General features: G+C 40.4%; 1 protein-coding gene across 1 annotated transcript; it reads right to left on the reverse strand.

Annotated features, from left to right (window-relative positions):
- On the reverse strand, positions 1 to 26,647 carry ptpn9a (protein tyrosine phosphatase non-receptor type 9a). The gene is made up of 13 exons (XM_088641777.1): positions 26,023 to 26,647; positions 18,376 to 18,519; positions 16,681 to 16,770; positions 13,732 to 13,856; positions 12,849 to 12,954; positions 12,514 to 12,624; positions 10,136 to 10,464; positions 9,909 to 9,996; positions 9,219 to 9,288; positions 9,047 to 9,125; positions 8,257 to 8,407; positions 7,322 to 7,529; positions 1 to 7,142 (listed from the first exon to the last, which is right to left on the reverse strand). Exons 1-13 carry the CDS (start codon positions 26,053 to 26,055, stop codon positions 6,952 to 6,954), a joined length of 1,725 nt encoding a protein of 574 aa, XP_088497903.1. The 5' UTR covers positions 26,056 to 26,647; the 3' UTR covers positions 1 to 6,951.
- Between the last annotated feature and the right edge of the window lie 1,071 nt (positions 26,648 to 27,718).

The raw sequence follows: 27,718 nt of genomic DNA on the forward strand, positions 1-27,718 counted from the left end.
TTATATTTAAGCTGCTTTATTGACATAAAAATAAATAGTCCATTACATTGCACTGTTGAACAAAAAGATATATCAGTAACACTTCACAGAAAGTGTCCACATTTTAATGTAATTACACATGAATACAAAATTCACAATGCATTTATACGACTCCCCGTGGATTAAACATTAACAGCCATTTAATGTAAGGTCTTACTGAAATATCAATTATTGAATAAAAAAATACATGGAATTATAATATGGGTGCCAATAAATACAGTAAAGCAGGCTGTTCGAATGTCAGAAGTCTTCGAGCTGGGGTTTATGTACAGTATGTCTGTAGACACATCTGATGGATAGATAGCAAGACGGCAAAATGAGGTACCAGGTTTTGTTCTGCATTGCATCTCTCAATTTCTGTTGCAAAGAATGAACAGCACAAAATCCACAAGCTAAAAAGGGCTATTTGCCCTGTAAAATGTATAAAGGAACGTTTGAAGTGTGTAAAGATATACAACGTCAGACAAAACTCCCATCTTCAGATGGTCCCAGTTTTCAACTGACTCAATCGAGTAATGTTTGGGTGAAGGCGAAATGTCCCTTTGTCTCATTGGCCCACTCACAGGAGCTATCGGGAGGTTTTAGGAATCCTGTTGGGCTGTTCCTAAAGTGCTTCTTTGACAGGGGTACATGAAGTCATGTAAAAAAAAGGTGCTTGTTTAGGTTCAGTTATGGATGAGATGCCAGTCTTGGTATATGACCATGTAGGCCTCATCTCTTTCAGAAACCAGGTTTCAACAAACACTTTGGTTGCAGAATCCTTTTGCATTGGTTTGCTGAAACCTAGTTTTTTTTTTAATGTGCCTAAATTTCTCAGCTGAGTGATTGAGGTGCTCCTGAAGATCGCTGGGGTGTGAATCCTATCGCTAAACAGTAGTGGATAAAGAACATGTTCTGCGATCGTTCAAACTGAGCTCTGGACAGCTGAGTTATGCAGATCTTCAAGACCTATTAGTGATAATGCATATTTAAACTTGTTTGAAAACCTATGTTAAACCCAAAGATGCAACTCCTTTTAAAGCTTGAATGGTTACAGAATTAGTTGTGTCAGCTTAATGTAAGTTTAAAGCAAATTATTCCTTTTGGAAACTATCCCTTTGTCCCCACTCTCGTAAAATTAGGCTGTCAGTTTCCATTCTGAAAGGGAACAATGTCTTGCAGGCACACTTACAAAACACTTGACAACGAACCACAATCCATTTGTGTATAGCAGTATCAACATGGGGGGGTTATAAATCGACAAACAGGTTTTCTGGGAATTTCAATTTGTGCTTCCCATGCAGTCTTTCAAAAACCATGTCCAATGGCTCTTCTCGATTCAAACAGGGATGACCCATTGCTCCAAGTTCAGTTGGCACTGCTTGGGAAGAGTGAGCATTTTGATTTGTTCTCTATAGGAGACAAAGTTACAGAAACCCTATCCTAAACTATAAATCTGTGCTTTAACAAAAAATCTTACAAAATACACAAGATTACAAAATACACTAATGGGTATTGTGCTTCACAGGGCTGAGATATCTGAAAAAGTTATTTAAGGCTACCCTGTACTTGAACACATTTGCGTGAAGGTCTAATAATAGATTGATTACTTCAAAAGTGGTCAATATAAAGTAAAGCCCATTAGAAACATTTTTTGGCTTTAAAACAGTTTAAAGAAGATGTCTCAAACAAATATTATATGTAATGAATATTAAGTTAAAAGTAAAATTATTATATAGAATTCCTTTTGTGCACAGTTTTACTGCGACTTGATGTGCTGAATTTGCAGGGGAGTCCTGTAAATTGCCTAACAACCTTAAACAGAGTCATGGAGCAATGCCACAGGATTTAAAACCCCTTTAGGGAACTCTTAAAATGCATACTTACATTGCATTCAGGCCCCTTTGTACAGCTTAGCATTTCATATGTAAATACTGAGTAGTTGTATTTCAAGTGAGAATGAAAATACAGGGATGGTAAAGGCACTATATATAGAGTAAGAGAATAAACAATCATATCAAATTTGAGAAACATTGGAATTAAATGTTAAAGATTGGAATTAATTAAATGTAATATGGTGAAAATAACTACAAGCTCAGAGTATTTGGGTATACTTGCCTGGATTCTGCATGTAAGAAGTCACACAATGCTTAGTACAGGACCTAACTAACTCAGCTCATTGTACAGCACTGTCTGCTTCATTTGTGCAACACAAGCTACAATGAAAGTGACTTACTAAGGGATCTTTTAAATGTCATATATTTTAATGCTTAATAAAGGGGGCATAAAATTAATAATAAAAAACATTTATTAAATGTTTTTTACAAATTACTTCGCTTTAGAATCTTTTGAAAGTTTGGTTTAACTCTACCTCTTTGAGGTTTAATTAAATAAACCAAGGTCTCAAAACCAAAACTATCTTAGAACTTAAGGGTTTACAAGCAGAGCCTAGCATTTTGAAAAATATATGTAGTACTTTAATGTTCTGTAAAACATCTATGCTATTAGAAAATTTTAATGTGTTAGAAGGTAACTAAAATATAATTTTAAATACTATCCAAAAAGGTTTGAATAACATTAAATGAATACAAAATGAAAATGTAATGAAAAATTGGGTTACAGTAAGTGCCTGTCAATGGAGAAACAGAGATAAAAGACTACCAAGTACATAGAGAATGAGTCTTTAAGAGATGCTTACTATAACCATTCAATATGAATTCAATAGTAAAACAATGAAGAAGCATTAATACTAGACAGTTACTTTATATAAAGGTTCCCAGTTTTACACTTGTACAGATGATCCTTGCAAAGCAATGGCAGCTGAGTTTTGGAACACATGGCCACATAAAACTACTGAACAGCCAGTGCGTCACACAAGGCCTCCTGGAGAAGCCCACAGCTGCACCTCTGCTGGCCTCTTCAGGCACACTGCTTCATCTGCATTGCTGGGGAGGAGGCTGGGCTTTGCCAGCGTCTTAAACTGGATTGCCTTTCTTCCAGTAAGACGACGCTCATTACACATTATTAGTTACATTATTGCTTAAAGAGCACTTGGAAAAACAGATATTAAGAAAAGCAAGGCGGGAATGTCTGTGCGGAATTGCTTGAACAGCCTGTTTGCAAACAGTATTGCACTCTGAAGACTGGGCTACTGCTGTACGGGGTTGTGAGGTGTGCAGTTGTCCTTAGCTTCCATTTCAAGAAAAAAAATTACAATGATCCCTTTTACCACAAAACAGAGCAATGGTCAATTCAGAAATTCAAAAGCCTACTGCAATGGAAAACAATCTTGAATCATGTTACAAGGCTACCAGAATACGTACAGTGAGGACAACACTGCACTATGAGTGAACCTCAAGCATCTACAGTCCATTCAGAGCTCCTAGGGTCTGGGTGTCTAATCATACTCAGAATTACTGGGGATAGAACTTCAGATCATTGAGTGTCAAAGAGGCAGTGTCTGCCTACTGACGTCTCACAGAAGAATATGACACTATACCAGCTATACTGTGTCACCGGCACACATTCTGTTTGTTCTGCGAGTTGTGAATTCTGTCTGTAAAGAACTGGCTTGATTGAGGGCATAATTAGTGGCACCGATCCACTATCGGAAAACTGCTAATTCCTGGTAAGGATCATGGCAGCTCGGTGCCTATCTTGGAAGTACAGGGCATAAGACGGGATTGCACACTCTGTCATAGGTAATTGGAACCAGTTAAAGTGAAAACTGTTTACCTTTTTAGGTGGGGGGAGGGGGGACACCTGCAGAATTCTTGTAGAAACTGTCAAAGAAGTGCACACTTAATGCACATAATCAGGCTTGCAATAGGAGACTAACAGTACTAGAGACACTATACAGCAGTCAGTGCCAAATGCTGTTGAGAGACACTATGTGGCAAGGATATTGTTTTGCATGACACTTAAAACATATGAATGCTATTCCAATTCCAGTTTAAATAATTCTCTTTGGGGAAAAACCAAATACAGCATAGCTGATGCCAGTTGGATTGTAGGAATTAAAGTAGAGTATGGCTTCCTATTAAGCAGCATATTAGCAGGGTACCAAAGTAGCATCTTACAGCATTAAGAGATGAGATTATTTTCATCACTTAAAAAGCTTTTGAAAGCTAATGAAGATAAATCGATAGCACTTCCAGAATCTGTTACTAAATATTTAAGTATTAATTTTGATGTATGGTAATAACACAAATACAATACTTCCTATGTAGGTCAGTATTATTTAAGTACATTAGCCACTATCAGTGCTAATAATGTCAACACGTTCCACAGTAGAATATATCATGATTATATGCCTGTTGTGAGCAATATTTCATATAAACTATTACATTGTGACTTAAGCATATGGCTAAAACCTGTAACTACCACTCCTACAAATTCAGATCACCCCTCTGCTTGTGAAACTACAGCCACTGTCTTCCTATGACCTGTAATTCATCTCCCACTGCTCTAGCAGGAAAATAAACATTGTCTCATTTATACTCGTGCTTTACATCACATTTCCTTGGCTGATGTGACAAAACAGTACTTTTTTTTTTTAAAGAAGTGTCTTCAAATTACCGTTTTTGCTTTAATTCATTATGAAAGAGTTAGCCTTTAAATAAGCAGCACACAGTTTTTTACTGCTTCAGTTGCATGGCTAAAATCAATGATGGAGTGTCCGAGTTCCCATTATTTCTTTAAATGCTTCAGAGAACGCAAGTCTACCTTCAACACAAACCCTGCTGAGCTGTGAGGGAGAGTGAACAGAGATGACAAAGAAGAGTTCTTGTACTTCCTCCTGCAGCGTCTGTGTATTCAAACAGCAAGGCTCGAGGTGCTTGCGTCTTTATGAGACAGGGTTTCCCTGGCAGGGACTGCAAGGAAGAGGCAGCTTCTAATGCTCTCCAAAAAAACTCCACATGCTTTACTGCACTTGTTACATAACTAAGCTGACCTAATATAATGCACTTAAATTTATAATCGAGCTCCACTAGTGATAACTAGAAAGCAACTAGAGGAAAAAAAATTCTCTTGAAGCATGATAAATTGAAAGCAAAAACTTATATTTCAAGTTATATTAAGGGGTTTTATGATCATGTCCAGACTGGAATCATTAGCTGAAGCACTTTAACCATCAGTCAGAGGATCTTTAAAAGCATATGAAATTAAAATTTTACAGAGATCTTCCTTTCTTGAACTTTGCCACTACTATGCGAATCCTGAAACCTCAAACCTAAATCATTTCACATTCAGATTTGGGTGCTTTTGATAAAATTGAGTACGACTGCTCTGCAATCACTCTTTAAGGAAGGCATAAGTTATGATTGAATAGTGGATTAGAACAAAATTTGCAGATACGTGCCATAATTGCAAAAAAGTGTCTGTAAATGACCTTAAAGTTGAGTAAATTTACATTGATGGACAATATACTGTATAACATTTTAGCTAGACAGTGACAACTATACATCCAGAAGAAGTTAACTGAGTTACAGGTAGTAAAAAGGGGCCTCAGTTAAGCAGTCATGAGGAGATGTGCATCTCTGCTCGAGCATTAGATCCATTTGAAGTCCAATGCTGAATCATTGGTTCGTCTTTGTCATCTAAAAAATATAAGCAATAAAATCCAGGAGGCATCCCCCCCACAATGAGACCCTCTGACCACTCTAACATCTTGGCCAACAGCAAGAAACTGGAATCCCAAAGAAGAACAGCAACTTGACTACTCGGTCCAGTCATTTTTAATTTCAGTGGCTTCAGTTTCAACAAGCAGTAGAAAAGATGACCCATGGAGTTTGAAGCTATAAAGATATTAAGTCTGAGTGATGTACATTTAATATTATTTTCCAAAGCTTTGATTACAAAAGCAAATAAAATGTAAATTGTAATTATCGATGTCTTGAATGATGTACTGTACAGGATATCTTTCAATAAATAGTGTTATTGAAACCTTTTTTTTTAATCTCACGCATATACATGATGAAGATTTAAGTTTGAACTGATTATTGAATTCCAGTCTCTGCCTCTTAAGTTGCAATTCACAAAAAGCATTTACAGCTTTAATTTAAGATCTAGAATCAGTGGCTGATAAAAGGAAACTGTGCTTGCTCCAGTGGCAGGCTGGGATCTATGATCTAGATGGAGCAAGTTCACACCTGGGTCAAGTCACCAGCTGACTATGAAAAGGTTTCCCCAAGTTTTAGCACAGTAGGGACAGGGCTGGGATAAGTCAGCCTGGCCTCCCTTGGTACCAAGCAAACCAGTGGAACCTACTGCCTTCTCTGGGTCTCGCAGGTTAGCAGTGATATCTTCCGATCTGCGCCGAACCTCCTGCGTGCCAAAGCAGAGCTTACAGCCTGACAGAAGACGAATGTCTCATGTACAGTATGTGTGTGGTCTGGAAGACCTTTCCACACTTCCCGATCCTCCCTTTAGAGGTACAGTGGTTGGCACTATAAACTGAGACCAGGATTCAACTGACGATTCCAAATTGGGTAGGCATATTTTTTTTAAATAACCGGAAACTAATTTTAAAAGGCGCGTTTGAGGTTGCTGCTTGATATGAAGCCTCACTCAGACTGTGCTCAACTGTAACCATCCAATCATTTACTATAAACTGAACATCAGAACGATACTTCCCACAACTCATCTGAATGTACACAACTCACAACAGCGCACAAAGAAGCACATGAGCTGGAGTGTCTGATGAGCTCCATGCCCACCTACAGGAAAAGCCATGGCACAACAAAGTTCAATTCCTGGGCAGCGCAGCCTGCTTGCATATCCTGTGGTGCCTTCCACATATTGCTGATTCTGACTGGTCTGTGTGGACCTTCACAACTAGTGGTTCTACCAGAGAAGGGAGTGATTGGGTCAGTCCTGGCAGCTTCCGTGTCCCACGACAGACTGAGGCTTGTGGAGTGATGTCATGGGGCCTTACTTATTAACCGTGAGGATCCCCTGCTTCTGGGCATACTCCAGGATGGCAGTGTAGCAGAAGTAATACTGGTCAGGGGTTTGAATGCTGAAGGCGCGCTGCGTTCTCATTCTGCGCACTGTCTGGTAGATGTTCAGAGTGCCAACGTCTTGCAACTGGGAGAGACAGATGTCCAGGGCGCAAAGAGTACCTGACGATGGAGGTAATACTATTAATGCAGGTGGATATAGGTCTGTCAGGTGAATCTGAGCTTACACACAACAAAATTAAGAGCATAACTGAATCCAAGGAGAAAAAGAAAGAAGTCAGAATTTACTACATGCATGTTGTGGTTTTTTTTTTATATAAGGAAGAGTAAGCAGTACCCACCTGTTCTGCCGATGCCGGCACTGCAATGGACGACCATTGGGGGTCCACCCTGGTGGCCCTTCCATCGAGAGCCCAGGGCCACGACCGCCTGCCGCTGCTGCCTCTTGACTACGCCCAGGAAGTCAATCAGTGTGACGGCAGAGGTCGGTACCCCGTAGTCTGGCCAGCTCAGGTACTGGAAGTGAGCCACCTGCCGCTGTTCACAGGTCTGAGGGGGAAAAGAAAAAAAATCACTTAGTCTCATCTGGCACACTGGCAAGAAAAGCTATGAAGCAATGACTGTCAGGGTCTGGGGTGATATCAAATGACAAAGTAGGTATACCTACACATGTACGTATTATTTCATCAAGATGGATGAGAGTTGTGTCACTAATTTTATTTTGAGGAATACAAGTTTTGCTTGATGGGGGATGTTATTCCCCGCAATTTGCATTCTATCTGGGATCTTGGAAACGGACATGTATTGGCTAAATCCCATTCTAAAGGAACACACTAGACATTCTCCTGCCATCAAGGTTTTCATGAAGTTCTTATACTTCCATTTGATGGGTGATTTTCCTGCTGCAACTGCTGCTTATATGATCCTACACAATCAGTAAGACCCGTCACAGTTTACACAGCTTCATTAGGGAAGCGGACAGCAATGGACCAGAAAGCAACTTTTTGATTGCCGAGTATCTTTCAGTGAATTAACAATCTTGAATATATTAATATCAGAACACACAAAGGTAGGAAGAACAAGGTTCTGCAATGACTATAGGTCATAGGTTTCATCTACCATTACTATACTCATCCATTGAGTGAGACTGCTCTTATTCAATATTCTTTACAATGGAAAGACATGTGCATGCTTTAGATATTAGACAGACCTCAGATTAGTCTTAATATATTTATATAAATATATATAAAGCATCCTAGTCTCCCACCCCTCTTACCTCAGTGTTGTGGAGTTCCAAGGTGGTCTGGTTGAAGTGGGGCATACTGTCCACTCTCTGATTGACAACCGCAATGTGACCATACACCTCCTGCCCACCTCTCTCCAACGGCCAGTACTGACCACACTTCTTTCTCCCCCCTTCATCTGTCCTGCAGGCAGAATATCAAAGTCCAGCATTTTCCTACCGATGAAGAACCCTTCTTAAAAAAAAAGATCTCATTTTGTCTGTGATTGAGAAAGGCCACTTCAATAAACAGAGGAGATTAAAAGACGATTACAGTCCCTTAATCCCATCCCCCAAGCAGATACTCTTTTTACTCACTAAACCTTAATTGGCCACTACAATGAGACAGAGCTCACCGATTTCTGTGCCTCTTCGCCCATACCAAATGAGGCACTTCACTGTCAATTTTCTCTTCTTAAATCAGCAGCCAAGATCAGCAGCCTTTTGCCGATAAGTGACCTCCTGAGGGGAATTCTAATCTTAAACTCGATCTACAATGTCTGGAACTGCCCCACAAAAAGTATTTTGAAAACTTGACTGAGCTCTTAGAAAGGTGTAGCTCCGATATAAAAATTAAAGTATCAGATTGCTTTTCATATACAAGAGCAAATGAGCCCAACAGAGAGCTAATACACCGTGTTTAAGAAGATATGATCTGCATTATATAAGCAACTTTTTCAGTGGGTAGCATGCAAAACTTTAGAGTATGGATGCCTGAATTCACACAACCAAAACTAAAATGTGATGTAACACAATAAAACACTGACAGTCAAAATCCCAGTACCTCGTAGTCATGACAATGACTAATACATTTTGCTCCCAAATCATCCTCCAGAAATCCCGGTAGGTATTCTGCATGGGCCCTGCAGACAGAGAGTTTAGTTACCTCAGGCAACCTACCTACTGTTCAGATACGGTGCATGTGGCATAAAAAAATATTGAAGTAGTTCCTCTACCTTGAGTGCCAATATAGGAATTTTTCTGTTTGTATCCATCCATGAAGCTGGCATTTATATAGTCGGATTTCTGTAGGAATAAACATGTTAGAAATGCACTAGATCATATGATCACATTTCTACAATCAATAGTATACAACGTATTTATGTTTGTCTTTTTGTTGCAGTGCACTACTGGACATCAAGAAGAAATTACGTAAAAGGCAAACTCAAGGATGATCAAGAAGAAAAAGAAAAGTTTTTTGTTTTATTCATGTTTTAATCAACTTTGGTTGAATTAGAGCTTGAATCACAAGATATCTTCCCCTATAGTATTATAAGCAACACTGAATCATAAATCAGGGATAAAGGAGTTTACATAAGCAATGACACTGAGAATCAAGGGAATTCAGAATTGTTGAATAATAAAAGCACAAATGAACGCAAGTGGGGAAAAAAAGCCTAATCTCTTATTCACTCTTTGTATATAAATCAAAAAGAAATTAAAAGGAATACAGACAAAAACACACCAAAACCTTATGCCTCTGAATGATAAGTCTTGAATAAAGACAAGATCCAATCCTGCTTTGTTCTGGCATTGACTATGTTGATCAGGAGTCCATTTCAAATTGAGTGTTTAGTCCCAGTTAAATCCTGTTGTCATCTGCCTTGAAGCCAATAGGTGTGTGCCGATGGTCAGGAAATTCCTACCTCATTTCTTCCCGTTTTGAGCCGAACTCTAGTCTGATCCAGACAGAGGACATCACCATAACGGTTCTTGTCCTGGTTACACAGAGTTCTGGGGAAAGAAGAGGTAAACGGAGATGAAAAAATAGAGGGATTAACATCTCCTAACGAATCCTGATTCATCCCAGCGCTTCGAGAGGCCCTGGTTTTGGAGTTTGGAGCGAGCAGGACGCATGGCCACATTGACTCACAGGGCGCACTGGAAGGTGCCAGCAGGGGCCTCTCGGCGGATCTCATCATACTCCTCGTAGATGCCCGCTCGCTGCACCATGCCCAGGTGCTGAACCAGCTCCTGCACGCTCATGGACTCCAGGCCCGGGGTGTGGATGGAGGCATCATCACGGGCCGGCGCCAGGGGCAGAGCCACCAGCTCGTCCACGGGGTCCACACAGCCGTTCTGCCCAGCGAGCAGCTGCCGGTTCCAGCCAGGGGGGTCCAGGGCCAGCAGCCCCCCAAGATGCTCTGGGAGACAGTCCCGGGGAAGGTGCTGTCGCAGGTCTGTCATCTTCACCATCTGCACCTGCACAGACCAGACCATCACTTAGCAAAACCTCAACATTCGCGAGTTCCACAGGCACAGTTTCACCCATTTGTGCAAAATGTTTTCAGTGACCACTTGTTTTTTCTCCCCACATCTGTGGACCACATTCGCCTGTTTGCAGGCAGAGCAGTAGGAGAGTAAACACATTTTCACTATGTTAACAACATGTTAACTTCCACAGCTTCATCTTGCAGATCGCTTGGCATCAGTCTCTGAAGCCAAGGCACAGCTTGGTTAACATGTTAGCATGTTTAGGCAGCAGTGCATCATGGGTTCTGCTTTACTCTGTTTCCAGGAAGGCACTGGTGCAATGTGCATTGTGTACTCTGATAACCTGTTATCAGAGTAATGCTCGAATGCAACTCAGTACTTCAAATAAATTAGGGGACCACATTTTTTTTGTTACCCCCGTCTCAGTTCTTCAATGTCACATGGAAAAGGTTAAAAACAAAAAGGTAGAAGAAATAAATCAGACAAATCACAAGAGCAGGAGTGAGCTGGCTGAGTGTAAAGGGAGCCATCTACTTTGTCCGTTATAACGGTGCTACAATAAACGTTATTACAGTACAGAAGGGCAACATTATAAGAGTAATAAAAACAATATAAAAAGTAAAGACTCCGCATTTTATGAAGAATGAAAAAAACAAACTCTAATACAGGGTAAGTTATTATTTCATAACAGTGATTATATTTGTATGCATATGTGAAGTAAAAGGTGAAGAACTGCTTTAAGTTTCCAGTACTAATTTCATTAAAGATTCTTCCAATAATTAGCAAGGCTAGTTCTGAAATAGTTAACAGTTAAAACTAAAATTACTACAGAAATGTATAATTTTGCAGGCCACAGATCCATACGATTAATTTGTTTTTTCCCCCCCAATAAGGAAATGTCTTATGCTTGCGAATTCACCATTTGTGGAGACTTCAAGGTATGTAACCCTCACAAATACCGAGGTTTTACTGTATATACTGCTTGTGTTTTGAGGATAGAGGACACAAATAACTTATTGACACACAACTGATCACCAACAGTGAAAACTCAGATGTCCAATAAAAAGACACCCTTGAAATCATTTAAAAAAATGAGAAAAGTTACAGTTCCTTATAACTGCTGTATATTAATTTTAGACCTAATGTACCCAAGTTAAACACTAGAAGGAAACTAAAATGGATCTTCATCTCGGTTACAATGCGTTAATATGTGCAATGTTCATAACGCTACAAAACTGGAAGAGGTACAATTATCCTTCACAGTATAATGTTTACACGGGCACGGACTTTGTTAAATGAAGCACTTGTTAGTTTTGTTCTGTAGGTTCATGATAAATGGCTGAAAATTCTGATGTTCCTGGTCATTAGCAATGTGTGAACAGACTGTCACTTCACACCTCCTGGAAGCCTGGCAAAGACAGCAGCTCTGACTGACTCGCAGTGCCGTTATATTTCAGTTGTAAAGAGGGAGTGGCTCAGCTCTCGCATGGAATAAGTTCGAGCAGGGAGCTGTGTCAGCATGCGTAGCCTGCAAAGGAACAGGTAAAGGTTTATTCCATTCTGAAAGGAGAAGAAAAGAGACACAATGTTTTGGCTGTGGAGCCTTCTTCAAGTATCCTGAGCCAAAACATTGTGCCTCCTTTCGTTTATCTTTCTTTAAAGGTTAATTTATGGAATTAACCTTTACCTTTTCCTCTCCCATAGAATACTACCTGTATTATTACAGTCAACTGGTAAGACAGTTTTTAAAAATAATTTAGGAACTTCAATTTTAGGCACTTGTACTTGTACATTGAGCATACCACACAGTTACTAAACAATCTGCGTGACTGCAGCACTTCAGTCTGCGCAAGAAAGAAACTCCTCATAAATATTAAAGAGTATTAGGGCAGTCAAGTCGCCACATACCAAGACAACACACCGCTCACTAGATTCTTCTCTCAGTACAGCCTGACGCCCGAATTTTCATTAAGACAGCAGTTATACGATCGATCATGGGGATATTTTACTGGATGATAAAAAGTTCCGCCCACTCACCCTCTCTCGGAGTTTCTCTTTCAGCAGCAGGCTCAGCAGGTTGTAAGGCACACGGAACCACACCGGCGCTCCCACAATGAACACCTTCTTCAGCCGGGCTGGAAAAGCCCCCTGTGTAAAAAAAAAACAGGAGAGAGCCGATAGACACTATCTTTCACACACAAGCACCGAGAACAGGCTTAGGTACTCATCGGCCAGAGCTAGGGCTTTGCAGGAGCCCAGGGTTTCGCTTTAGCATGCTGACACTTCTTCCAACACACATTAAAGGTTCCGTTCGCAGGAAGGCATGGCCTGGGACAAAAGCAAAAGGTAGCCACCTGTATAGGCTCTCTCACCTTCAGCAAGTTGAGGATCTTTTTGCTGAGGTCCAGCTCAAAGTTGTTGTAGTTGGACCCAGCCATGTCGTAGATGAACACCAGACCATTCCTCTGGGTTTCGAAGCTGAGGAAGAGAACAGAGGAAAAGCAAGGAATCCAGTGTAAATATTACCGATGCAACCAGGCCGAGCCGTAATGAGCAGGTATCAGCAGAATGACTAACAAGTAGTAGCTGTGGGCAAATAAGAGGCTTCCCACACAGCGTGCCAGAAAGCACGACTGCGGTTGTCAAACAAAGATCCAAAACGCCATCATTGTTAAAAATGAACTGATCATCATTATATAAAGTGTTGTTTCATGCAGATTAGTAATTCTTCATGTGTACATACTTTTGTGTGTTTTTTTTAACATAATGCATTTAAAAAAAAGCCTTATTGAAGGCTGTGCTGTAATCCGATGTGCCGAGGAACACTTGAAGGATCCTGCCCAGGTGCAATCGATTCTGAGGCAAGAAGCTAGGGAGTTCTCTCCAGCTGTGAGGCCAGGCCCGGGTTCTGCTGTTCGTAGGCCCTGGGCACTTTCACTCCGAAATGTGCAAAAAGAGAGGTGAACGACACTTGAATGACATCGATGGACATGATGCACTTTAAACTGTTCTCATGCTAAACCACCTGATTGACGGAGCGAGTCGAGCGACCGCCGCTTCAGTACGTCCAGTTTCTAGAAGAGCCGCTAGAGAGCGCATACTTATTGATCTGGAGCACCTAGAGTCGATCGCAAGCATGTAGTTTCAGCTCTTTTTTTCGTGAGTCACTAGTGTTTCCCTCCTTTGCAGGCCCCAGGCACTGTGCCTCCAGCGCCTCATGGGAAACCAGGCGCCGCGTGGGGCCGGGGCCCTCACCTCTCCACGGCGCGGTCCAGCAGGTAGAACAGGGCCTGCAGCACCACATGGTGCCCCGTCTTGTTCGGATGGTGCAGCTTGGCAGTGAAGAGGGCGATGGAGGCACCGGAGGGGTCGCGGACACCCTGAGAGGAGGACAAGGGAGAGAGCGGAGCACAGCAGCTGTTACCATGCGGGAGGAGGCGACTCGTTAAAATAACGCTCAAGAACTGGGAAGGGTACCCAACTGATGAGTGTGACCCAGTGTGTAATCATGGGACTCTGGTGACCAGATTTTTTTTTTAAATAAAAGAAGTCACCCATTCCTTGAATCTTTTTACATTACCCAGCTGGCTTATTCGATGTGGACTTGCCCACTGACAAGACGACTTTGTATTCCATATATTGCTAGTCATGCAATAGAAGTATGTTTCTGTGCACAGCATAACCGTAACCCAAATCTGCGGTGAACTAAGGTGTTATTAGTGTTATTCCACTTTCCTCCACAAGAGGGCAGAAAGCGCTCACTAATACGCAGAGCGGCGAGAAAGTTCTGCTGATTTCAGGCGGGAGGTTGTTGCATTTCCTATCAAAGAACAGAAAGGACTGGAAACATAGTATGCTTGAAATAAGACTAACCGGTCCCGTGTTTTTCAGACTATCGTGACAGGAAATCTGGTCATGTAAAGAGTAAGGCTTCATAAGTACATGAGTCTTAGTGCCTGACTGAAAAGTAACAAAAATAAAAATGAAGGAGCATATTTCAATATATATTCAATATACAAATACGGTCAAAGATACACACACACACATAGTGCATACTGATATAAATCAAACTATATGTAATGCACATTGTACTTCTCAGAAAAAAAAACAGCTTAAACACATGTTGTTTTGCACAAAATTGCAAACAAAAATAGTCAACACAGATCTGTCAGTTTCACGTGTGCCATCATATGATAAGCCTTTAAAATAGAATCTAAAAACAGCTTGCACAGTTGTATAATTTTCATTAAGTCCCATGCTGTTAAATAACTTAAAAGTGCAGTAAAAATGCTTTCCAACAGTAAAATGGCCAGAGCTGTCCACTTAAAGACATACAGTCTTAGTGGGAATTCTTTGGGAAGGCTGAGAAAGAGGCTTTTATTGGTACTTTTCGCTGTAGTATTGAGATTCACTTATTACTGTCTTTATATAAGAGTTTCATTACATGCTTGACAAAATGACACCAACTTGGTATGAAAAAAACACAAGATGTTAAAACATCTTAACATTAATTCAGCCAAGGAAGCCATTTTTTAAATTCATTCTAGTTCATTATTAGTTTATTTGACAGGCACTTTCACCCAAAGCCACTTATATCGGAATTAATTCCATACAGGATCAATGTAAGTGAAGTACTTTGCTTAAGGGCACAACAGTAGTGCCCAAACCAGCAATTGAACCCACAACCTTCTAGCTACAAGTCCAGAGCCTTGACACGCCTCTAGAAACTGCCTACAGCTCCACCTCATCTGCTGTTGCGTGGGGCTACAGGCACTTATTGGCTGCCACACATCACCTAGATAGGCACAGCACTTCAGTGGAGGACGAAGTGGGTCCCCTCCTACAGTACATGTGACATTGGATCCTTTGGAATGGAAATAATTGCATTTCTAAATAGGTTATTATAAACAGAACACAAATGAAACTCAGGTGTTGAAATATAAGATTAAGATTAACCCATTTTTTAAAGACTGCTTGAACCTATTGCAAAAAGTTAGTCTTCATGCCCCTCTCAAACGTGCTCAGGAACTTACGCCACTGATATAGACGCATGAACTAGTTATCCCTGCTCTGACCTTGTCTGAAATTGCAAACACCAAATATTCTAGCAAGTACAAAACACAAAGGGAATATGCTTCCTATGACCAACAAATAATTTTACAAGAATATTGACCTCTATCGAAGTGATCATTGAATTTTTCAATGGGTGTTCAATAAATACTGCTGCACTATTCAGGGCAGGGCTCTGTATTCTTAAGGTCATGCTAATAAAGGCACATGATTCTTCTCCCTGCAAGGGTGTAAAGCTGGAAACACTATAACACCCCCAGCCCTTTCAGATCTTAGTGCTGGTTGCTGCCAAGGTCATCTATCACCACAACAAGCCTGTAAGTTCTAGGCCCCAAACTGCAGGGCAAGCATTTGAGCACAATATTTGATTGCAGTTCAAGCACAAACTATAAAGCAGTGCTGGATGTTCCTAGATGTATTTGATTACAAATTGGATTTCCCTATCATTTTCTGAATTAGGTTTTGTAACACTGGAATCAGAGGTTTTCTAAATGACTGAAGACGCACCCTGCAAGAGTGATACAGCCATCCTCACTTTGCACTGTGCACAGGGTTCAAAGGCAATCCTTTTCCCCCCCCACACATGCAACATCTAATGCGTCTTGTACAGGAAGTGATGAGCTGTGAGAACCTGCATTATGTTTTTATTGTCCTTTAATATTCTAACGCACACAGCCACCACTGGTAGAGAGAGCCGGCTTACCGGCGCAGTGACGTCACCGCCCTTCCCTGTGAACAGCAGGGACCGCAGCCGCCGGGCTGAAGGGAGATTTCCCTTTGGCTCAACTGGCTGGGTCCCTGTTGAGTGATGCCAGAGGCCCGGGTTCGAGTCCCTGACGGTGGGGGGCCGACCCGAGGCGGCAGAGGCGAGGGCGCATACCCACGTGAACCCGAGAGCGTTACAATATGGTTCACTGTTATTCAGTTATTCATATGCTGTTTTTGCTCTTGACAGAATTATTGTCCATATCAGAATTTTCTTCATAATTCCTTAAAGCTATAGTCCATTCCTCCGACCACCATAGATGTATCTTCTGTGTAAAAAGATATGTGCTCTGATATGCTCATCTTCTCCTATGTTCTGTATAGCCATTTATCAAAATGGCAGATTTTCGGTGTCAGGAGCCCACTTACAAGCACAGTGAATTTCCCACTCAGTAACTCCGATTTCAGTGGCTCCTCCAGGGGCTTCAACTTCACTATCCCCTCCTTCAGACGGGTTTCCTGTAAGCAGACAAGACCGCCAGGAGCGTCAAATCAAGCTGCATATCTGTAAATCTCCGTCTCTGTGCAGACTGGTCGAATCAGACCCTCCAAGAACGCGTCACTAAGAGTGATCAGAAAATAGACCGCGTGACCCAAAGGTCCTGACAGCAGAGATAAGTGCAGAGTGCGTACCATTTCATCACGATTCTCCAGAGGAGCACACCTGTGGGAAAGGAAGGCTGTAGGTATGTTGTTATCATACTGAAGGTATGTGCACAGACGTCAATGGACTAAAGACTGATGAATGACAAGCAGCAGCAACAGCTTTCCTAATCTGAATTAATGTGGCATAAATTCAAGAACATTCAAGCCGAATGTGCAGGCCTGAACGGTTTTGAATGGAATGTCTATATATATATACACACACATATACACAGTATCTAAGTATTTTTCATTGTGCAAGTTATTCCTTAGGACCAGCTACTGGAATGTAATGCAAGTTTCATACTGATCACTCAAAAATTATCTTAATGTAGATTTCTGCATTGTAGTTTAACAGTTGCATGCTTTGGAGTTGAATTCTATTGGTTAAATAATAAATAATAAAAAATAAAAAAAGCATAAAACAATTTAGATGCAGCAAAGCATTTGTACATCAGAATGTCATATTTAAAAGGCATTTAGTGTTGTAGAGTGTTGGGGTCAAAGGTTATATGCTTACATGTTTACTAAATTAAAGGATACGAATCCAATAAATTATGGTTCCAGTTTAATCAGAAGCACACGGAATAGCCCTGTACACATACTTTTCTACAGGAACAACTGCAAAGGCTAAAAGAGGCCCTTCTTCTAGAAAGCACTACAATTTTTGACAAAATTCAGAGAGACAAACAGTGATAAAAAAAACAAAAGAATCATACACTGGTCCTATGTGTGACGTAATCAGTGTATATATCACAACACATTACCTGTTGTCGAAAACAGATGTCCTTACACGCATGAAACACAGCACGTTCATTGGTTAAGGATTATAAGAGGCGCACAAAATATTTGGAGTAGAAACTAATGTGTTTTGCTGGTGACCCTTGCTCTGATTGGTCTACACATATAATTACATTATGGTCCTGGTGAAGAAAGAAAAGAGTGACACCTCATGACAAAGCCAAAAGTCCCAGGTGCGCCAGTATATAAACACTGACAAATGTGTTGACACAGCTGTCCCGATTTTGGGTAATCACCATGAGTAAACTGCCATTTTCGAAACACACACAGGAACTCCTTCACCAACACTGAACCAAACCAGTCAGACAAATCAGGCTTAAAGGCATGATCTGCACAAAGAAATGTGCTGTATAGAAAAAATGTGGCCCGTACCGTTACACGTCATCATTTTGCTTACAATCGATTTCTAGTCAGCAAAACCTACTGCTTTTTTTACCAGGAACAGAGACGTTGCTGAAGATCTTTCAGTAATTGAAACACTGAAGAGAGCTCACTCCCCTGAGAGAAAGGCACTGAAATGAAGGTTTTACAGGCAAAATGTATGTGAAGTTTCTGAGGTGAGGAGACGAGGCCGCAAGGCTCACTCTGCCGAGCCAGCTGTTCCTCCACACAGACACCTACCCTGTAGCTGTGAAAGAGATCGATTGCTCGCAGGACATCAAACTTGCGGGCCATGAGAAACTTGACTGCCACGTTCCAGGAGAGCGGAGAGACTCCATGCTGCGTCGTCCATTTGTTTATCTCCTCCAGAAACTGCTTGGTAGCCTGAGGGTATTAGGAATGAAAATGGGAAGAAACAAAAACCCTGTTATTTCTTTCCGTCTTGGATGTTTGTTTTTTTAAAAAGGGCCACGACAAGGATACGCGATGCATTTGGCATCAATCCTGTGCAAAGCAACTCCACATCACCAACCGCGGACACCTTGTCTGAAAATAATTCAGGGTCTACGTGAAATTAAGTCTGGTTCATAATAAAGCAAAAAAAGATCTTTCTGTATAACCCCATATTTTAAGAAAACTGCTAGATCAGTGAAATTAAATGGAAAATTACAGGTCTTGTAAAATTATAATGTAGTAGTATTTTAATTATCCTCTTTTTTGATTTAAGATCAATGTCTTCCTCCTACAGAGGGTTATATATAAAAAATGCTGAACCTGACATACACAGGGCACAAGGCAGAACTGCAGCCTACATGTGTCCTGCAAGGCTTGCACACACAGGGAGACAATTCGGAGGACCAGTTAACCTGGCCAGCATGTCTATGCTGCAGATCCCTCACTTGAACATGAATATTCCCAGCATTCTATTGCTGCACGAATTTCCCTTAAATTAAATAAAATCTATTCATCTCTCTGATCACCAAATCAAAGAGCAACTTCTTTCCATCCTTGTTTCCTAGATGATGGGCTTGAGGTTTCCATAGAAGATTACATAACGTCAAGCCCACAGTCCCCTCTCAGTTGCTCACTGTCCCAGTCTGCATGTGGTCTAGCTGTCAACATACAGTACTTTTCCCTCTCCAAGAGCCTGAGTTAATAGGCAATAGTAGGAAAGGAAAATAACACTCCCAACACTGACAGTGAAAGAAAAAAAAACAGCGCTTTAAGAACCTCTGAAGTCAAACTGCTGTACAGCAGGATTTCCCAGGTTCAGACCCCAGGCAGGAAAGACACAGATGCTAAAAGCTATGTACACAAACCAAGAGCTCTAACGTTATCAACAACCATAAATAGACAAACACACTGTTGCTGAATATATAAACAGATCTGCATGCAGACTGAGAGAAGTCACGAGGAGCAGAGAGGTCACGATGGGGGAGAATTCAGAGAAGAGCACAGGGAGAGGCAAGTGCAGACTGACACACACTCAGGCACGGTGATGTGCACCATTTTGTCCTTGAAGCACAGAAAAAGTGAACAATCCAAAATGGTAACGGAAACAATGCCTCAGAGATAATAAGGCTTTTCTGACAGTGATGTCTGCAGCACAGGTGCTTTTGGATAACTTCCTAATTACTTAACCCCATTTCCCAACCTGCAGAATTGACTGGAGTTTGAAGATAATAGCAAGTGGTTTCACTGTGAAACTTTTTTAGATTTCTCATTTAGAGGGAAAACAGTCCATACATGTTTCAAGTACTGAGTATTTTTGCCAGATTTTTACCAGAAACCATCTTTTTTCAGTTAAAGTTTTTTCAGTATGATTGCACCCTTGATGTGCTGCGAGGTGCACTGTGCCCGACAGGAAATTAAGAGCACTCTACAGCCAGGATAGCATGGTTGTTAGCTGTCCATGTTCCTCTTGGCTCTTTGCAAAACAGTGACGTCAGCAAGAGACGCTATTCTCTTCCAAATGGCACTAATTTCCTGTAGGGCACCTCAAAAGATGAAACTGAGGTACGATCATACCGAAAAAACAAGTCCCCTTTATTTTCTGAAAAAGATGGTTTCTCCTGTATGGGTAAAAGTGATACTGTTGCAAAATCAAATCTTAAACAACTGACAATTTCAAATCGGGTGTTAATATGATAATCAATTGTAATATAAAGCAATTCATCCCAAATGGCTTTTACCTATAAAGACCCGCTTCAGCCACTGCTGAAGTGCAGAAAATACCTGGGCGATATCAGAGTTAACATGCCTGTGCAATGGGTTCTTTATTGCAAGGTTTTGCTTATGATTTGGACATTGATGTCTCATTTGAAGGACAGCATGTCCTGTATCATAGTGTCCCCAGTCAGTGGGACATTCTGGGGAGTTGATTTGCAACCAACAGCACTTACAGCAGCAATCTGGTTTTCCTTAGAGTTCTCCTATCTCAGTACTGCCCAGGTCCAACCCTTGTTAGCTTGGAAGATCTAATAAACTCAGGCTCATCAATGGTAGATAACTGGCAACTCCGAACTTCTAAAGAAGAAAGCTGTGAGGGCCAAAACATTTACAGTCAGCTGTATAAGAATGCCCGTTCTATGGTCTGCACAGACCTTTGTCCAGTCTTTTTAATGATTTAAGTATGTCTTGGAATGATTCCACAATTGTGCCAACTTGCAGCAAAGAAATCTGATTGCCCCACACACTGTAAAAAAAAAAGTGTGCTGTGCCTTGTATTCAAAAATTGCTACAGAAAGTGAAGGAAATCCTCCCTCTTCAGACAGACTTTTTTTTGATGACTCACTGGTATATAGAAACACTTTGTTCCTTTACAGTAATGCTCGTTTCCCACCTATTTTAGAAGAGGCACTTTGTCTGCGTGCACAACATGGCTGCATTTGTGCTTGAGTCACCTATAACTCTGCAAACCTTGTGTCAGTGTCCTGGCCTGACAGAGGAACTGAAACTCCAGTACTGTGCCCAAGGACTTCTTCTATACGAGCAAACAAGAGGAACTAAAAAACGCTCATTTTGGACTTGACAAAACATACCCTTAATATAGAATAATACCATGAAACATTTATGCATTCTGCACTATATTGATGTTTTTATTTCTTCAGTTATGTAGAATGGTACTACTTGTTAGAGGCATAGTGTCAGTTTCTGAGGGGTTGCTTCACGATCGGCGTCTACAGAATGTCAGTATAATACTGTAGTAGGCAACGTTTCACTTTAACACAAAACCTCTCAGTTTGTCATGCACATGCCATCCCGATTCAGGGTGACATTTTAGTAAAACCAGCTTAATTAATATCATGTAACTAACTATTAACTGAGAAACTAAAGATCTGGTTGAGCCAAAATCTTGCAGTGACGTGGATGGTATGGACCAGTCTTTTAGTAACAGGGCTTGATACAATACATGGAGTTTTGTATTTTTTGATTCCATCAGTCATAAAAATAAACTTCATCGACGTCAGCAACAGCATTTAAAAAAAAAACTTTTCTTCTCTGCAGCAAAACCAAACAATCCTGAAATCTCTAGGAACAAGAGGTCACAGCCTTCCCATACTGCCTGCCCAGAGCCCTTTTCCTTTTCCCTTAAAAGGATAGGATACCAAACTCATAATTGGGTGTTGCCATCAGAGGAATGAAATTCCAAATATCCACTCTCACCTGACAGCATTCCATCTTGTCATAAAAAAGCAGGATGTTATCTTTGGCAGCTGCAGCCATTTCTTTCTGAATGGGAGCCAAGAGACCCTTCAGAAGTGACCTAGCTGTCCTCATACGTTTCATACCTTCCCTGGTCATTTCAGGTCTTTATATGGGGACATTTCCATGATGGGAGCACCACCAAAGAGAAAAAAAACAATACAAACGCAAAATTGTATGCCACCCATACTTTATCCATAGGAAACTCGCAGATCTTTACTTTGTAAGGTCAACGAAGATGCTGTCTGGAACAGAATTACTGAGACGTGCTATTAAAATTAAATCATGTTTTGAACATCTGTGCTAAGGATTAATAACACTGGCACGAACATTCCAACTCATGAGCAGACACTGGTCTTCAAATTCAAAATCACTTACAATTAGTGTAAAGACCATTAAAACAGCCTCTTAAGATGTACAGTAACACTTTAACTGGTACTGTTGTTAGCCTGAGCTAACACTGGTGTCTGGTACTGTTGTTGGCCTGAGTCACTACACTGAGAACACTTTGGATATCCTTAGTTTTGTGCCGTATTGTTTTTCACAATAAAAGGATTCACAACCTTGCTTTGTAATGTCTTATATGCTCACACCCACTGCTCCTAATATAACAAAGTGCTTCTTATAATCTACACTTAGATCAACTTACAAGTAATTTCCTGTTATCTTTTGTTGTCAGTTGAAAATGTAGCAGCAATGCTTCATTTTATAGCTGAAAATAAGGTCCAAAATACACATGTTGAAGAAAAGGATATTCTTTATTCTTAAAAGGATTTTGTCAACCTTTCTTGATGTACTTCAGTTCGTGCCTCTTGGCCATATCGATGAGAGGATTTACATAATATAATAAGCTTGCTTGTAATTTTTATGTGTATGTCTGTCTCCTGAGGTCATGTTTTATGTAGCAATAAAAGAAGCCCATGTCTAGCTGAGCCCCCCTCCTATTTTTTTCCCTTTCTTGTTACTGTTTATTTATATCTCTTTCTATTTTGTATATCTGTTATAATAAAAGGAAGAAAGTTAATAAACATAGTTGAAAAAATTGTCAACTGCCTTATAAAACTAGCTTGTCTTTTTCCTCGTCCGAATTAGCCATCTGCCCAATAAAACATTTAAGATTTCCACTCTTGCCAGAACTGTTAAGGCCTCTCATTCCTGCGCCCCTGGTTCATAGAGCACATGGTTCTCATGATCCGTTTTCATGCAAGATCTACCACTCAGCACTAATGTTACCAACATAATTGCCAAAAACAGCACTGGTACTCCGCAAAGCACCTGGCAAATATAAAATCAACATTCAAATGTACACCTACAAGTACTTTTCACTTTTTTTGCACATGGAAAGACTGAGACGAGGGTGTGTGGGGGGGGGGGGGGGGTGTAGTTGGAGGATTTTACCAGAAAAAAAAACGATTTCTTCTAAAAACCTAATCTATATATTTTTTTCTCAGTTTTCTTTCAGAATCTCACTGTTGTAACCCCACACACACACACACATTCTGTGGGTGTTTCTTGTAAAATTCTGTTCAAAAGAGGCAAGTGAAAATTAACCCTTCCAACAAATTTTGTAGTATATGAACACTGTAGAAGATGGCATTAACCAGATACTACTTACAAGCTCAGGTAGTAAAAGATTCAGCAATACACATGGACTGCCAGCTAACATTAATTTGACCTGCAGGCATTGCAACTAGGCATTGGAATCATAAACTCCACAAACTGCTTACAATACTGATACATGCAGTGAGACAAAGAAGAGAAACATTCAATTGCTAACACATTTATTCTTTTCTTCTGGACTGCCAACTGGATGTTCAGAGTTTAGCATTTTGAGTTCAGGGGTGAAACTTAAATTTTTATGGAGCTGCAGTCCATCACAACTTTGATTCCTTCGTCCAAAGGATCAATTGTATTTTTTGCTACTTTATTCCAACCAAAAATGTATTGGGAATTAAACAGCCATGGTGTAAAGCCTACAATTCAGTCCGCTCCACAAATCCATCTACTAAAACAACGAGTGGCTGCAGAAACCTATTATTATCTGGAAGTTTGTTGCCTCGTTGTCTTTCCAGGCTCCACCACATAAACATTAGCAGCTCAGAGTGGAAACTTGTGAATGACTGGGCTAAATTCCGGACACTGTCTGCAATGTTGGCACAAGTCAATAATATGCTTGGATAAAAGGTTAAATGCGTCATTCACCCTCTGCTTCCTGGGAGCTGGCTGTATCCCCCCCAAACACACACAGCTCATTTTAACGCTTTTAACAGCTGCTTGAGTGCGCAGTTCCCCGTGTTGACGAAGTTCCCAAGGGGCCCTGATGTCCGGACACAGGGAATCTGGGATCGAATTTCCAGCGGACACACTTCCACTGCAGACAGACTCTCGGAAATGAAGTACCCAGATAAAGCTGCTTGCCAGATGAGGCGATGGGATGGGAAAAGTGGATTAGAGCCCCAACGGCGAAAAGAATGACATTAAGGAGCTGGACGAAATGGTATCACGGACAAAAACCTGCCAGCTGTTAGCCGATTACAGCTGCAAGCTCGGAAACGGACTGTCTGAATGAAAGCCAAGTGTTTTAGCAACGTGCCTGGCATTCCTGCAGCAAAGCAGAATACAATATTAACATTTAAAAATGTTTATTGAAAAGGTTTGGATGCAATGCCTTCAAACAATGCAGAGTGCCATCAGGCTGATCTTCCGGAAAACAAAACTGCAGGCCACAAAAAAAACAAACGACACTTTCAAAGGGTCAAATTCTCAAAGGGCTGAGAGGTAAAAGCAAAGCAAGAAAAGGGTTACAGTATCCTACCATTAGCTTTGCTACCCCACTGTCTTACTTCAATCTAACAGAACACATACAAGATAGTCAAAATAAGAGTTTATAACGTGAAAAAAATGCAGTGAAAACTGTCGTATGAGAAATCCTTTTTTTAGATAGCTTTTGGATGAAAACCATACTGAAAACACACCACAATGAATAGGTATTCGTTTGCTGCGTGAATGCATCATGTGCAATAAATGATTAAAGGGCAGGATAGCTAGTCAAGTGCAGCATTTTGTTTGTTTTACTCTTGTACTATTTGAAAGCGTATGTGAAAAAGTATGTCAATGGAATGAAATCACTAGTTTAATCGATACATAAAAACAGGAAAATGCGATTTCCCATTAAACATAAAATCCTTTAAGCTTACATTCATTTTTTAGCAGAGGAAGAAGAAATTAAATTAGCCCAATTTCCTTCTAGTGAAAACAGCCAAGAGTCTACAATCATATATCGTGATCCATATGCGGTAAAAATACAAGTTTTAGACTAAACAGGACTGAAACTGAGTCTTTAAATGAATCAAGAATAGTAGATCTTAATACGTAAATCACGGTTTTGTAGGTAAAAACGAACACGTTTGGTAAATTCCTACTTTGTTTAAGGTTCCGGTAATGTAATTTCTAATGTTTCACAGCCATAGAAATGACACTGAACATAACAGGCACATCCCCGGCTGTGGTCCTTAGTCCACCTCAGCCCAAAACTGCTGCTCCGACGAGATGGAGACTGGCACCGAAGCAGTTAAACTAAAGTCTACCAACCCCCGCAGCGACAAAATAAAAGGAAACCAAAAATATTTGGTTTTTGTTTAATTCAAACGATCTACACCTAGTTGCAAGCCCCTGATTCAACCAAGGAAGATACATTTTAGCTCCTTTCTCCCCTGAACAATACACAACAATGTCTCAGATACAAAATGAAACGGGATCACAAAATGTCTTGCCTCGTGTTTTCGTGGTCTGTAGGCCGGAGAACAGTGCGTCAGAACCAAAACAACTTTTTACGACTCATATTCGCAAAATTGATCATTAGCACTTCCCATCAAATGAGTAAAATGTAAAATACGCAATGCGTTTTAATAAAGAAAGCGGAAACGTCCATTAACAGGCCAGTCATAAAGAGACATGGCGCTGTGAAAACAGTGTTGCAGCATCTAACATCTTATTAAAACTTTTAAAGCCTCATGTACATAGTACCCGCGTATGTGTACGAATACACGTGAAAAGAAATACATTTAAAATGCACATTAAGTTTCAATACTCAAAACTAAAGAGCTTCCTGTAAAGCTTAGGACGTTCCTATGTTATTTTAAATATGTATTTCAAGACTTTCATTAAAAACGCGAACATTACCTGCTCCTCTTCTGCTGTTAAATGAGCTGCCATTCCTTTCGTTGATGCAATTTCGAAACTCTTCCTTGTTTTTGTATATGACTACAGGTTCTTTGAATTGGGTTAATCAACAGTCGTCCCACTCTTTGTCGGAAAAGAAAATACCTCGCTACTTTAACCCGAAACAACAATGTATATCAACATATTACGCATCGCTACAAAAATAGGGTGTAGATGTTAAGCTTATTTCCTCCAGAGCGTAAATAAAAGGCAACAGACGTTTAAATAGTTCCTGCAAATAAAAGCGTTTTTATATACATTTAAAAACGAGCTCAGTTTGGTCCTCCGAAAAAATACTCCACTCCGTAGAAAACCAGAATCCTACGAATTCATGCTGCTTCTCGATGGCGTATCGCAAATAAAATAAAAGTGCACATTTCCCCGTTAACCTTCATCACTCTGCGATTATTTTGAAGCATTCCTGAGTTTGCTGCCTTGCAAGCTTGAATCCATCGGCAGTTTATTTCTTCAGAAGGGAAGACCTCAGTCACAGAACTCCGACTCCCCTACTGGTTACACTAAACACAACAACTTTCGAGCTATAAAACTCGACTGCCAAGCGCTCTCTCCTTCATTCATAAAAATGCTTGGGCCCATCGCGCAGGCGATATCCCTGTTATCCAACGCCGGTAGCTCAAACCTACTTCGCAGTTAATTGCAGCTCCCCTTGATATTCCCTCATTGGCCAGAAAAGGCAAACGTGTTTAATAAGAAACATACATTCTGTTTGTACAGATAACCGTGTACACATACAGAACTGGATTTCTCCCAGATGAACCACAACACCTAAACGACTTTTGGTACAAATACCATTATACTTTATGTACTGTTCCCCCAAGTCGCACAAGGCCAGACCAAATGAAAAATGGATTTCTAAGTGTGCGTCCGCACCATTTTGTACTTAAGAGATACAACCCACGTGGACATTTCAATATGGAAATTCGTCTTTACATTAATAATTTATAACAAGACTCTTATTGTAGATGTGGTTCAAAATCTCGGTTTTATTCGATTATGTAATTTTCAACCGCAAATGCTAAACGTCAAATGTAAAGCTACCTGAAATCATCATTGCCAGACAATGTAAGACAAAAGGAGCATTTTAAAGAAACCCAGATTATGAATGCATATGTTTTCATTCCAGGTTAAATCTCGTTATCGTATTTAAAATCTCAATTTTCTATTTCTATTGTCCTAGTTTGACAGCCTGCTGATTAAGTAAAGGCGTTGTCCCGTTACAGATGAACACAGCTGATCTTTGGTGTGCATGGAGTGCAAATTACAGATAAACTACTATTAATACTAGGTGCAGTTTTTGAGAGACATAATTATTAACAAGTATAGTGGAAAATAAAAATTATGTTTTTTTAAAAAAAAGGTTTATTTTGTCACAACCCAGCGGTAATTGGCAACAACAATAATTTAATAAGGATTTAGCACACAGTTTACGACTTTATTCTTACAGTGTTAGCGCTCAATTCACACGTTAATTTCGTTTCAGAAAATATCCTGTTCTGGGATTTTATGATTCCGAGGACCTAAAAGAAAAATGAAAAGGACCGTGGTTAAATGAGAAGTTGTTCGTGCAAGTAACATATTTACGTAAAATTGCCTATGCCGGATAAACCCTTTTCTAAAGGATGTATATAGATTACCT

Source organism: Lepisosteus platostomus, chromosome 7 (assembly GCF_059453375.1).
Source record: "Lepisosteus platostomus isolate fLepPlt1 chromosome 7, fLepPlt1.hap1, whole genome shotgun sequence".
Lineage (NCBI taxonomy): Eukaryota > Metazoa > Chordata > Actinopteri > Semionotiformes > Lepisosteidae > Lepisosteus > Lepisosteus platostomus.

Excerpts from the sequence above, each read along its gene's own strand:
- ptpn9a (XM_088641777.1), bottom strand. The coding sequence starts at position 26,055 with ATGGCAGCTCATTTAACAGCAGAAGAGGAGCAG. Across the intron at positions 16,771-18,375 it reads ATCTCTTTCACAGCTACAGG|GAAACCCGTCTGAAGGAGGG; the intron begins GTAGGTGTCTGT and ends GTCTGCTTACAG. Across the intron at positions 9,126-9,218 it reads TTCCTATATTGGCACTCAAG|GGCCCATGCAGAATACCTAC; the intron begins GTAGAGGAACTA and ends CTCTGTCTGCAG.